The 13,598-nt window shown below is 53.9% G+C and overlaps 3 protein-coding genes across 5 annotated transcripts in view; 2 read left to right on the top strand and 1 right to left on the bottom strand.

Annotated features, from left to right (window-relative positions):
- Tlcd1 (TLC domain containing 1) overlaps window positions 1-872 on the bottom strand; it is a gene marked incomplete in the record, with an annotated part of 3,225 nt that extends 2,353 nt beyond the window's left edge. The window contains 1 exon segment of the mRNA XM_005402717.2: window positions 1-872.
- Window positions 873-2,909: 2,037 nt separating this feature from the next.
- Nek8 (NIMA-related kinase 8) lies at window positions 2,910-13,022 on the top strand. Of its 3 annotated transcripts, none has more exons than XM_005402716.2 (15): window positions 2,910-3,019; window positions 5,808-6,013; window positions 6,470-6,702; window positions 6,924-7,055; window positions 7,549-7,757; window positions 7,887-7,966; window positions 8,165-8,346; window positions 8,445-8,595; window positions 9,057-9,133; window positions 9,417-9,534; window positions 10,713-10,863; window positions 11,109-11,272; window positions 11,375-11,533; window positions 11,692-11,850; window positions 12,188-13,022. In XM_005402716.2, exons 1-15 carry the CDS (start codon window positions 2,928-2,930, stop codon window positions 12,214-12,216), a joined length of 2,142 nt encoding a protein of 713 aa, XP_005402773.1. In that variant the 5' UTR covers window positions 2,910-2,927; the 3' UTR covers window positions 12,217-13,022. The 3 variants fall into 3 exon arrangements, with proteins under 3 accessions (XP_005402773.1, XP_013358839.1, XP_013358838.1); XM_013503384.1 differs by lacking the exon at window positions 2,910-3,019 and adding an exon at window positions 3,222-3,320; XM_013503385.1 differs by lacking the exon at window positions 5,808-6,013.
- Window positions 13,023-13,241: 219 nt separating this feature from the next.
- Traf4 (TNF receptor-associated factor 4) overlaps window positions 13,242-13,598 on the top strand; it is a gene marked incomplete in the record, with an annotated part of 6,648 nt that continues 6,291 nt past the window's right edge. Inside the window, 1 exon segment of the mRNA XM_005402714.2 lies at window positions 13,242-13,598.

Below are 13,598 nucleotides of genomic sequence, written 5' to 3'. Positions count from 1 at the left end.
TGCCCCCGCCCCTTGGGCGCCTCTGCGCGCGGAGGGCGCGAGCCCCATTTCCCCGGGGCCTCTCCAGCCCCGCCCGGATCCCGCCAACTTCAGGCGGGAAGGGGCTGTCCGGGGGCGCCGCGGCAGAGGCATCCCTCGCTGGCGCCTCCCGACGGCCAGAAGAGTCCCCAGCCGCCAGCGCTCCCACGGCCCCTTAACTCGCGTCCCAACTTTCCCGGTGTCGCCCGCTCGCCCGCCCTGGGCGGGCTCGCGAGAACCCTCTCTCCGCCCTCAACTCCTTTCTGGGCGGATCTGGGCGGGACCCATCACTCCGCGTCCCCTACAAACCCTGGTCCTGGGAAGGGATCGGAAGCCCCGCCTCGGACAATGGCTCCGCCCAGGCCCGCTGGGCCCACACCGAGTGTTTACAAGCTTCTCCCCGCCCGAGTGGTGCTCAGGAGCTGTTGAGTCACCCATCATCACCGCTCCCCGCTCGCTCCTGGGCTCCGGAGGCCAAGCGGCTGTCACAGTCCTCCTTTAGACAGTCCCAGCCCTAGACGCCTGGCTCCCTGGAGGCTGGGGCGGGGAAGACTGCGGATTTGCCCAGACAGCTGGGGTGACTTTCTTCTCCAGGGCCCTGGCCTGGAGGAGTTGCGGACCCTGTCCACTAGGTGTCAGCCTGTCCTCATTGTGGCGCGGGGTCTCAACCCTCCAATGGACCGAAGCAGGTTTTGGAGAAAGAAAATCAGGGAAACCGTAGGCCAGTACCGCAGCAGGCACACAGAACCCTGTCTGTCGGTACTCCACCAAGTCGTCCCAGCCACGGTTTGACAAATTATCAACATGCATATACAACAGCAAAAATCACATTAATTGTGCAAAAGCACGCCAAATACAAACTTTTACATTTCAATAAAAAACTATTTGTGGCCAGGGATTTAGCTCAGTGGCAAAGTGCCTGCCTGGCAAGCCTGAGGTCGTGAGTTCAATTCCCGGTAGCAAAAAAAAAAAAAGCTGTTTGTATCTTTTTTTTAGTATCGGGAATTAAACTCACGACCTCACGCTTGCCAGGCAGGCACTATGCCACTGAGCTATATCCCTGGCCCCCCAAAAGTTCTGTTATTGTGTTTTTCTTTTGAGACAAAAGATGTTAATGTATGAGTTGTTTTTTCTAAACTAAAACCGCAGTATTCAGGTTTGTTTTGTTTTGTTTTGTTTTGTTGGTACCGGGAATCGAACAGTATTCAGGTTTAATTGCCGTGTTGGCGCTTTCGGTTAAATAAGTGGGTTTTGGGTTGCAGTTTGGGCCCTCGGTCTCTAAAAAGGTTCTAGGGCAAAAGAGGAGGCTGAGCGCGGGCTCGGAGAGTAACAGGTGTGTGCGGCGGCGGAGGTAGCGGAGGAGAGGCGGGCAGAGGTGGGGGAGGGGAAAGTGCTGCGTGAAGAAGCTAGAAACCCGCGGCTCAGAGACCAAGTTGCTCGGGTGCTTGCTGTCTCCCCTGAGCGCTCCAACGTTACACATTAACCCCGTGGGGCTGCCGGGTCACCCAAGGCTCAGCTGGTTTCTAAGCGAGAGCGTGATGTACTGGGTGATTGGCTTTACCCCCTCTGCAGTCCCCTTCGCTAACAGGGCAGCTTGTTCTTGTTCGCCAACTGACTCCAGCCTAGGCCAGTGACCGCCAGCGACTGCCGGAGCCCTGCAGACCCGGCCCCTAGTCGTCCCACTTATGTGGGGGTGGGTATCCTTTTGAGTGGTAGGGCGGCAGCAGAGGGTGAAACACCCTCTTTCTTCCCTTACTTTTTTGTTGTTTTTGAGACTGGGTCTTCCTCGCGAGGATCCTTTCATCTCAAATTCAAACTCCCAAGTGCTGGGATTACAGCCGTGTGCCACCATGCCCAGCTCTTCGCCCACTCTGAAATACAGATGTTAACCCTTTGCTAATGATCCTCCTCCTTCTTAATTTATAGAGCTCCCTCAGAGCGGGTGGCGCCAGGAAGAGGCTGGAATTAAACTCACTTCTGAGTTGAGACCCTTGAGATCCTAGCGGGTCAGACCAGCTAGCCCTAATCCTAACCTGACCCTAACCTCTGGGTAGAAGAGTTTTGTTTTGTTTTGAGACAAGGTCTCCAGTTATAGTTCAGGCTGGTCTTGAACACACTATGTAGCCCAGGGTGGCCTCGAACTCATGGCGATCCTCCTGCCTCAGCCTCCCAAATGCTGGGGTTATAGGCATGCGCCACCACGCCCGACTCAGCAGAAGAGTTGAAGCCATCTCGGCCAAACGGCGTACTTTCCACCCCTCTCAGACGCTTACTAGTTCGTGCCCACTCCTACCGTCCCAGAGGGGAAGTGCTGATCCCCTCGGCGGATGACTGAGCGTTGAGCGTGCTGAGGAGCGCGGTGCTCACTAGCTCGCTCATCCTGGAGACGGCGTCATGTTCTCCCCAGGTGAATCAATTTGCACAACTCGGGGTTTTCCCGGCCCCTCCCTACGCAAACACGAAACTACCCCTGTTCTCTGCTCCACAGACCGAGAGCGCTGCTCTCAGTTTAGTTTGGTTGTTTTTTGCTTGCGTGCCAAGGAGGATCCGCTTTATCCTCCTGAAATAGCGTCACTTGTGGGCAGGGGGCGGTCTTAAGGCAACGCTTGCGGGGGTGGTATGCCTCACTTCTAGTAAACTCTCCCCGACCTGATCGAGCCACGTGTGTGAAAAGCAGCTGGTATGGCGCTGAGCACTGCGGAGTGAGCCAAGAAATGGGCGTTAATCCTACTCTTGGACCCCGTGTGCGGCAGGACCCTGGGGGAAAAGCGACTTCGTATCCGTGCTGTGGACACTGTAAATACACAAACAGCAGCTACTGTACTTGGAATTCACACAAAGCCGCTAGCTCCGCCCAGCAAACGTCGCACAGCGTAGGGGGCGGGGCACCAGAGCGGGCAGGTCCGCGCATGCGCCGCCTGAAGGGTTCCGGAAGCATATGTCTGAGAAATGAGATGGAGAAGTACGAGCGGATCCGAGTGGTGGGGAGAGGTGCTTTCGGGTGAGCCAGGGCTCTGAGGGAGGAAACTGTTAGGGGGACTGGGAAAATAAACCCCTAACTGTGACCGCGAGTTTGCCGCCCCGCTAACCCCGCCCCGAGGCGTGAGCACCACTCTGAGAAGCCCCGCCCAGGCTTCCGGCCCGAATGCGGGCGCTATGGCTCCGCCCCCAGAGGCCACGCCCCTTAAACCTTAGCGTCCCGGGCTGGGTGTGAGGTTCCTCGTTCTTTCCTTGAACAGATGTTGAGTGCCGGCTGCAAGAGTCCGGCTCTGGGCGCTGGGTGTAAAGTTATGACCAAACAGGTGTGGTGTTTTTTTTTTTTCCCTTTCAGAGTTTATAGACGATAGGAAAATAGTACCACGAAGAAGACGTTGTTAAAGCAGTCATAGAAAAAAAAGCAGTCATGAACGGTTATTAACAGGCAGTGAACAAATGCCACAGAATATTTACCGGGGGTAGTCAAGGAAAAATCTCTGGGAGGTGAGATGTAAAGCCTCGACTTGAGGAATTAGGACCAGTGCTGCGAAGGTGAAAAAAGTTTTCTGGAAGAGGAAAGCATATCCGAAGATCCTGGTGGGAAGGAATTCAGAGAATTCAAAAACCGAAAAGGCTAATGTAATTGGAGTGTAACAAGCAGTGGTTTAAAAATGTGATTGTCGGGGCTGGGGATTTAGCTCAGTGGCGCAGCTCCTGCTTGACAAGTGTGAGGCCCTAAGTTCAATTCCCAGCACCAGTAAAAAAAAAAAAAAAAAAAAAAAATCAAAAGTGTGATTTTCACCGAGGGTGAGCACCAGTTTATGGCCTTGTAAACAGAGGTGAAGGGGTTGACTTGATTTGCAGTATAAGGGCAAGAGAGATTGAGATAGGGATTGTTTATGCTAGGGACTGAACCCAGGGCCTCACACATGATAAGCACAGGCTTTATCACTGATGTACTCTCCCAGCCCTGAGAAGAGGGTTTGGGGGTTTTGATGCTTTTTGTTTTGTTTTTTGAGACAAGCTCTTGTTGTGTAGTCCAGGCTGCCCTTAACTCACACTCCTACCTCAGCCTCAAAAGTGCTGAGATTACAGACTTGTGCTATTCCTGGCTTCAGGGAAGAGTGTTTTCTTCTTCTTCTTCTTTTTTTTTTTTTTTTTTTTGAGACAGGGTCTTGCTATGACACTCAGGCTGGCCTTGAGCTCACTTTGTAGCTCAGACTGGTCTGGAACTCGCAACCATCCTCCTGCCTCAGCCTCCTGAATGCTGGGATTACAGGGGTGCACCACCACACCCAGCTTGTTTTTTTGAGACAGGGTCTCACTGTGTAGTTCAGGCTGGACTTGAACTCAGTATGGACTTGGACTCAGTATGTAGCACAGGCTGGCCTTGAACTTGGAGCCATTCTGTCAGCCTCCCCCCAATGCTGGGATTATAGGTGTGGCCCCACCATGCCTGGCTGCTAATGCAATTTTTTTCCCCCCACACCCTGCTAATGCAATTTTTAAAGCAAAAAATATCGGGAGGCTGAGGCAGGAGGGTCGTTCTGAGTTGGAGACCAGCCTGGGCTACAAAGTGAGCTCAAGGCCAGCCTGAACTGCACAGGGAGACCTTGTTTCAAAAAGACAAAAAAAAAAAAGTTGATTATAGCAGAGTACACAGAATTAGATCACAGTATTTTAGAGATAGAAACAGGAGTTGCTAATGTACATAGTATGAGATGAAGGGAATATTCTGGAATATTTTAAGTTATCTTATTTTTACCCCTCAAATGCTGAGGATTAAACTAAAGGCTTTAAGCATGCTAGGGAACCACTTAGTATAGCTCATCCACCCCCCAGTATGAGCCCTGCCTAGACAATTTAGAAATTTAGGCTCAAAAAAATTAAAAAATGGTCTGGGGATGTAGTTCATTGTGAAGGCCCTGGGTTCAATCCCCAGTAAAATTTTTTTAAAAATTCTTTTTCAGACAGGGTCTTGCTATGTAGTTCAGGGGCTAGGCTTGAACTCACTGTGTAGCCCAGGCTGACCTCAAATTCAAGGTGATCCTCCTGCCTCAGCCTCTCTAGTGCTGGGATTACAGGCATGTGCCACCATGCTTGGCTAGTTCTTGTTTTTATAGTCACTGATGGGGTTGAAATAAAATGCTAACATGAATGGCTTCTATTCATTGAAGATTTTCTATGTGCCAGGCACTGTGCTAAGTACCTTACATTAATTTACTGATTTGATTCTCTTAACAATCCTATTTGCCAAATGGTGATGTCCTATAATGTACCTAAAACCAGATAACTAGTAAGAAGAGGAGCCAGGGTTTGAACCCAGGGAGTAGTACTTACTTCAGCAACACATACTAAAACTGAACCCAGCCAGTTAATTTCAGAGGCTGTGGTGAAACTCAGGTCTCATGCAGAGCTTGTCACCAGCTTTCCCTGTTCCCAAGCTAAGGGTTCTGTTTTGTTTGGTTTTTATGTTTGTTTGGTTTTGAGACAGTGTCTCGCTATGTGACCCAGGTTGTTGCTGAAATTGCAGTCCTACTGCCTCAGCACCCCAGGCATGCGCCACCGTACATAGCCCAAGCTCAGTGTTCTGTGTACTTGGTCAGATGACCTTTTAGTCTGGGTGCCTGTTACCCTTTTTTTTGTACCAAGAATTGAACTCAGGACCTGTGCTTGCTAGGCAGGTGCTGTGCCACTGAGCTATCTCCCCGGCCCCCGTTACCCTTTTTTAAGGAACATCCGGTTGCTCTGTCTGCCCTGCCTTCTAGTGGCTAGAGGCTCGGCTGATGCCAGCACTGCACTTTTGTCCCCAGGATTGTGCACCTGTGTCTGCGAAAGGCTGACCAGAAGCTGGTCATCATCAAACAGATCCCAGTGGAACAGATGACCAAGGAGGAACGGCAGGCAGCCCAGAATGAGTGCCAGGTGCTCAAGCTGCTCAATCACCCCAATGTCATTGAATACTATGAGAACTTCCTGGAGGACAAGGCTCTTATGATTGCCATGGAATATGCACCAGGTGGGCTGGCCTCCTTGAATCAGCCTGGGCCCTCACCCCTGGGACAGGCATACGTGATCAGATGGCCTCCCTCCTTGGATGGGCTTGGCCAAGGGTCAGGGGTATAGAGTTCTGGGCCCAGTTGCCCAATTATGTGCCTCTGGCAGAGGCTTTCCCCTCTTTTGTCCTAGTGCCCTATTTCATAAAAGGACAGACATCCCAGGTGTGGAAAACCTGGATTTTTTTTTTTTTTTTTGGTTTGTTTTGTTTTTTGAGACAGGGTCTCACTATGTAGCCCAGGCTGGCCTCAAACTCAGCAGTCCTCCTGTGTCAGACTTCCGTGTGCTGGAATTATAGGAGTGTACCACCACACCCGGTAAAGGCCTGGATTTTAACACACACACACACACACACACACACACACACACACATGGACAAAAGGCCTGGATCTTGATTAGTTCCTTGGGTTGCACGCAGGTGGCACTCTGGCTGAGTTCATCCAGAAGCGCTGCAATTCTCTGCTAGAGGAGGAGACCATCCTGCACTTCTTTGTGCAGATTCTGCTTGCGCTACATCATGTACACACCCACCTCATCCTGCACCGGGACCTCAAGACCCAGAATATCCTTCTTGACAAACACCGCATGGTCGTCAAGATTGGTGACTTTGGCATCTCCAAGATCCTTAGCAGCAAGAGCAAGGCTTACACGGTGCCTGGACCCGGAGGGGGCCTTGAGGGTGCTGGAGATCTTGAGGCCAACGCTTACTCTCGTCTCTACCTCCTATCCCCACTTCCCCCCGTCAAAGTGCTGGCTCCTTGGCCCCTTCTTGTGGGAAGCCCTTGGCTTGCTTTAAGGAAAAGCTGACCCCGAGTAGGCCTGTGGCCAGACCCCTCTTCCCCAAGGCTGTAATACAGACTTCCCTCCTGCAGGTAGTGGGTACTCCGTGCTACATCTCCCCTGAGCTGTGTGAAGGCAAGCCGTATAACCAGAAGAGTGACATCTGGGCCCTGGGCTGTGTCCTCTATGAGCTGGCCAGTCTCAAGAGAGCTTTCGAGGCTGCAGTAAGTAGAAATACATCTAAGGGAACAACTGGGAAACTTCCCTCTCCCCAGCAGCCCTGAGGATCTAACCACCTCAGTGGTTCCTTGTGGCTGAGGTGTCTCGGCATCACCGAGGTGGATTACCCCAGGGCAGGGCTCTTGCTCAGACTCAGACTCAGACTCAGGGTTCCTCAGGGTAGAGTCTGAGTCCCCTCCCCCATTACGCTGATGTTCTTTGAGTACAAGGCTGTGACTCTCCCATCAGATTAGGAACACTCTCCAACCAAGCCTTGAGTTTTCTCCATAGCCTGCGGTTTCAGAGGACAGGAACTGCAGATCCCTTATCAGAGTATGGATTCTGGAAAGCAGGGTTTGCCTGGCTTACCTCCTGAAGGCAGGACTCTTCTCATCCCCCACAGACCAAGGGCTGAGGCTGAAGCCGAGAGGTGGGCAGGGGCGCTACTCTAAGAGCCCAACTCAACCTCTGGCACCGCTCAACTTGGTTCCTTCACAGAACCTGCCAGCACTGGTACTAAAGATCATGAGCGGCACTTTTGCACCCATCTCTGACCGGTACAGCCCAGAGCTGCGCCAGCTGGTCCTGAGTCTGCTGAGCCTGGAGCCTGCACAGCGGCCACCACTAAGCCACATCATGGCGCAGCCTCTCTGCATCCGGGCCCTCCTCAACCTGCACACTGACGTGGGCAGCATCCGAATGCGGAGGCCTGTGCTGGGGGAGAGGGCCTAGGTGGGGTGGGGGGTGTTGACATCCAGTGGGACCACAGGAGGCCTGCAGCAGGTCCTCTGTTTCTGGGGAGAGTCCATGTCCTGAGACCTCCATCTGTTCTGCAGGGCAGAGAAGTCTCTGGGTCCAGGACCACCCATTGTACCTGGCAACACAGGGAGTAGGACCAGCAGTGCCCGCTGCAGGAGTGAGTTGGGGCAGGCCACCAGGGCCCCGCAGACTCCCCACCATTCTTTTTTTTCTTTTTTTGTTTTTTTTTCTGGTACCGGGAGTCGAACTCACAACCTTGTGCTTGCCAGGCAGGCGCTGTGCTGCTGAGCTAAATCCCCAGCCCCCTCCCCACCATTCTCAGCAGTTTAATTGACCCCATGTCCTTTTCTCATAGGTGTTCTCCGGGGACCCATGAGGCCGGCCATCCCACCACCACTGTCATCAGTGTACGCATGGGGGGGTGGGCTGAGCACCCCCCTGCGGCTGCCAATGCTCAACACAGAGGTGATCCAGGTGGCTGTAGGGCGCACACAGAAGGCTGGCGTCACACGCTCTGGGCGCCTCATCCTGTGGGAGGTGAGCAGGTTGGCAGTGGGCCTGGACTTCATGAGGGTAGGAGGCCCATGAGGAAGGCTGGAGATGCTGAGGCACCGCCACCCACTGTCCCCTTGCAGGCCCCACCCCTAGGATCAGGTGCAGGTGCCCTCCTCCCAGGGGCAGTGGAGCAGCCCCAGCCCCAGTTCATCTCACGTTTCCTGGAGGGCCAGTCAGGCGTGACCATCAAGCATGTGGCCTGCGGGGACCTCTTCACGGCCTGCCTGACTGGTGAGCCTTCAGCAAAGTACCTCATGGCAAAGTGTTCAGTTAATGTACCTCTCTCCTAGTTACTGAATTACTGCATCTTTTTTTTTTTTTTTTTTGGTACACTCGAAGTCGTGACCTTGCGCTTGCTAGTCAGGCGCTTGAGCTGCTGAGCTGTATCCCCAGCCATACTGCATCTATCTAGCTGTTGAGATTTACTTGTACCATCTCCTTTACCCTATCCAACAGGCTTGGCAGGGGAGTCGCTGTATTATCCCCATTTGACAGGAAGGGAAACTTAACAGAGAGACTGTCACTTGTCTGACAGACGGGGAAGAGACCTCTACCCTTTTTTTTCCTCTTATCTCAACTCTTCATCCGTAGCCCCAACTTTATCTTACTCTTCCCCCCCACAAGTGAACAAACTACCTGGGAAAACAATCAGTCTCCTCCTCCCTCCCTGTCTGTACTGCCTTCCTCCCCAGATCGCGGCATCATCATGACATTTGGCAGTGGCAGCAACGGGTGCCTAGGCCATGGCAGCCTCACTGACATCAGCCAGGTGGGTGTCACGTGTACCCTGGAAAGGGGAAGTGAGAGGATGGCAAGGGGCCCACATCTGAGAGCTGACACCAGGCTGGGGGCAGGGGAGTCCACAGCAGCCACGACCCTGCTAGCTCCTAGGCCACATCTAGGGAAGTACAGAAAGGCGCGGCTTCCACTGGTTGCCCACCTGACAGTGACCACATACAACTGGAGTTAAAGACACAGCTATCTGCTGAAAATTTGCAGCCTCTAACTAGGTGCAGATCTCGTAGCTCTCCTGGCTTTCTCCCTCTCTCTAGCCCACCATTGTGGAGGCCCTGCTGGGCTATGAGATGGTGCAGGTGGCCTGTGGGGCCTCTCATGTGCTGGCCCTGTCCACAGAGCGAGAACTGTTTGCCTGGGGCCGCGGAGATGGTGGTAAGTTTCCCCCACCCCGTATAGGAAATTGAACCCCGGACCTTTGGACTGAGCTACATCCCCAGCCCTTTTCTAATTTTTGAGACGTGGTCGTGCAAAGTTACTCAGGCTGGTTTGAACTTTCAATTCTCCTGCCTCAGCCTTCCAGAGTGCTGAGATTACAGGCTCCCCACTCTTGCCACAGCTTCGGCTGTGGTTGGTTCCCCTTCATTCTTTCAATTTTTTTTTTTTTTCCAAAAAAAAATTTTTTTGGTACCAGGAATCAAACTCAGGACCTTGCACTTGGCAGGCAGGCACTTGTGCCACTGAGCTATATCCCTGGCCCTAATGGTTCCCCTTCATGCCCACCTTCCACCCCATGGCTCGTTCTCTATCTACACTCTCAAATTCTATTTGTGCATTCAACAAACTTTTATTTTATACTCACTGTGTACCCACCCTGCTCTGAGCGCTGAGACAAAATGAGATGTGGCTTTCATCAGGTGCTTGTGATGTAACAGGGGAGCTTTCATCCGCAGCATATTGATTGACTGATTGATTGTAGTTCTGGGAATCAAACCTGGGGCCTAGCACATGTAAGCACCTCTGCCACTACCACTGAGCTAAACCCCTGGCCCAATAGTATTTACTGAGGCTCTTTTGGCCAAGCAGCAGGCTGGACACTGAAACTAGAGATGACAAAGGTAGGTTCCTGTCTGCCTAGAGGACTCAGTTTAGAGTAGGGACAGATGACTCACCTCTAGCTGGTGAGGCACACCCAAGGTTAAGAGGAGCACGGATTCAAGAAATAGTAGTGTTACCTGGAGGAGACAGCAGTGGCATCTGAACAGGGCTTTACTTTTATTTTTAAGTTTTTTTTTTTTTTTTTTTTTTTTTTTTTGAGACAGGGTCTCAATTTGTAGTGCAGCTTGGTCTTGAATTCACTATGTAGCCCAGGCTGGCCTCCAACTCACAGCAGTCCTCCTGCCTCAGCCTCCCAAGTATGGGGATTACCGGCATGTGCCACCACACCCAGCTGAACAGGGATTTAAAGGAGGATTGTGACCAGCGGAGAGGACCGGGAAAGGCATTTCAGGCTGAGGGTAGCCGTGGGTCATGCTGTTCCCTCGATAGCTCTTCTCATTCTAGCATCCTCAACCCTAAACTCAGACTAATCTTATCCCAGTTTCTTCTTATAGGCAGGCTGGGACTAGGCACCAGAGAGTCTCATAGCTGCCCCCAACAGGTGCCCATGCCCCCAGGACAGGAGGCCCAGCGGGTTGTATGTGGCATTGATTCTTCCATGATCCTCACTGTGCCTGGCCGAGCCCTGGCCTGTGGGAGCAACAGGTGAGCAGACGCACTGGGGTGATCAGTCTGCCCGCTCGCCTTTCCTGGCTCCAAGTGTTCCATTCCTCATTCCCTCCCTCCCACCAAGGACCAGAACCTTAGGGGGCTGAGGGGGCTGCTTGGGTCAATTAAAGGTGGGGTCTGAGTCCAGGTGGGGCGGACATACCAGCCCCTGCCCAATTATGGGGAGGCAGGGCAGTCTATACAAACTGACATTTGGATTTGGCTTCTGGCTCTACCCTGAGGTTCAACAAGCTGGGCCTGGACCACCTCTCCCTCGGGGAGGAGCCTGCCCCCCAGCAGCAAGTAGAGGAGGCCCTGGGCTTCACACCACTACGCTCCGCACCCCTGGACCAGGAGTCCTTGCTGAGTGTGGACCTGGGTACTGCTCACTCGGCTGCTGTGACTGGTGAGTAGGACCGAGGCACACAGGACTAAGGGGAACCCACTGGCTTTCTTGGGAACCTCTGTTGAGGTAACTTTGCTTCCTCTCCTTTTTCTGTCCCTACAGCCTCGGGTGACTGCTACACTTTTGGCAGCAATCAGCATGGGCAGTTGGGCACCAATGCCCGCCGGGGCAGCCGAGCACCCTGTCAGGTCCTAGGCCTTGAGGGGATCAAGATGGCCATGGTGGCCTGTGGAGATGCCTTCACTGTAGCTATTGGGGCAGGTGAGGATGGACGGGCTAAGGTATGGGTTGTGGGGAGTTTATGCTAGGGCCACTGGACTCAGCACCCTTCTGCTGGAGCAGTATGGCTGTCTGGTTGTGCAGCTGCTTGTTTAGCTGTGCCTCCCCTCCACTTACCTCCTTGGGATTCTCTCTGGCAGAGGGTGAAGTGTACTCTTGGGGCAAAGGGGCCCGAGGTCGACTGGGAAGGAGGGATGAGGATGCTGGACTCCCTCGGCCAGTGCAGCTGGATGAGACTCACCCTTATGCAGTGACTTCTGTGTCTTGTTGCCATGGAAACACTCTCCTGGCAGTGCGCCGTGAGTTCCCTTTCCCCACCTCACCCACACGGGGGTTAGTCCAGTTGTCCCTTGGCCCCCACCCCATCCCTAGCAGTGACAGCTCAGATCACCAAAAGCATCTTCACTCAGATAAATGACAGCAGAAGCTGCAAGGTAACGCTCTTGAGCTTCCTGCTTGGGTGGGCAGAGGCAGATTTCCTGGGCCACGTTTAAGAGCTGCCTCGCTGCTCTCCACGACTCACATGCATTCTTCTCTTAGTGGCTGGGTCCATTGCTGGCTTACTAGGGTCCAGTGGGAGTGGAGTGGGTGATGCCCTCTGGGAGACTGCAGGGGTTCTCTTTGATGCTTTTCCAGACATCACAGATGAGCCAGTCCCTCCCTGAGGCACCAGGATGCACCTCTGAACCACCCTGATACAGCAATGCTTCTCTGCCTAAGTGTTCTGGAGAAGTGCTTCTGCACTGTGGAATGGTGGGGAAGGGCTGGGGAAGCTTTACTCTGCTCTGGCCCTGGGTGGAGAAATCTCAACCACTCTGGTCTCCCTCCCTGCCCCTCTTTACCCTCCCTACTCACTCTTCCCTCACGGTGTCCCCAGGTCCAGCCTGGCTGGAGCTGGCATTTCACACTAGGACTACCTTTGGCAGCTGGTCTCTAGAGCCTTGCTGAGAGGCATCTGTGGCTTTCCTCAGTTCCTGTCCTGCCCCCTGCCCAGTTAGAAAATACGTTTCCCTGCAGGGGTTGATGGCCTGTGATCTTAGCTATTACTGTTCTCAGTTGCTGAGGCAGGAGGATCACCAGTTAAAGTCTAGCCTGAGCAGCTTAGTGAGACATTGTTTCAAAAAAAAGTTTGCACCAGTGGGAGATAGGCGCCATGCTTCACAGCAGAGCAAGTCAAGGCCTGCCTGGACTGGCCATCAGTCCTGCCTAGCCTTTGCATGGCCTGGGGCAGGGAGGTCCAAGGGACCCCGTCACCCCTTTATCCTGAGGCAGGATTAACACAACCTCCGTGAGCCTTCCTTCCCCTGCCAGAGTGCTAGAGTCCGCAAGTGGCTGCAGAGAGGATCCTTGGCTAGGTTGCCCATCACCCCAAGTCTTTGCCCAGACCCAGGTTTGGAGTAAAGGTAGCTAGTGAGACCAGACCAGTTTCTCAAAGGACTGAAAGTAGCGCTAATAAAAAATAGCAACCGCCTGCCTGGAGTATGCTTTCTTCACGGGTGGGGATAAGGGTGGGGGTGGCAGCAGAGGACTGGGCTGGGCTGGATTGCGGTTGCAGGGCCACGGCAGAGGGAGGAATGTGGGCGCAGCCCGAGGCTGGGGCCGAGGTTCCTCTGGCCCAGTGCCCAGCCCGGCCTCCCAAGTCCCAGCCTGGCCCTTGGATCTGGTTGCCAGGCTTCCGCTGCCTAGCACCTGGAAGCTGAGGCCCCTTGTCCCAGGGCGGCATGTGGCCCCTGAGACCGAGCTTTGGCCTGCGGAGAAGCAACTGCTGGGCGGCCCTGTACGCACTCCCCCGGAGCGCTGTGCCCCTTCTCAGCGCTCGGGCTTCAAGCTGTGGAGAGAAGCGCGGCCAGGCTCTCGCTGCCCTATCTCTAGTAGCCAAGAAAAGCCTCCACTTCCGGAAGTGGGCGATTGCGACTCACTTTTGCAGCCCAGGAGCCTGAAGCGGAGGGCTTGCTGGGTGGGCGGGTCGCCCGGCCAGACGGGCACTAGGACCGCGCGGGCGCGGCTCCGCCCCCTCTTCCGGCGGGCTGACTCGCGGGCCGAGCCC

Source organism: Chinchilla lanigera, unplaced genomic scaffold, assembly GCF_000276665.1.
Source record: "Chinchilla lanigera isolate Chin_1 unplaced genomic scaffold, ChiLan1.0 scaffold00080, whole genome shotgun sequence".
NCBI lineage: Eukaryota > Metazoa > Chordata > Mammalia > Rodentia > Chinchillidae > Chinchilla > Chinchilla lanigera.
Note: the sequence above shows the minus strand (reverse complement) of the source record. Positions and strands in the feature narration are given on the sequence as shown.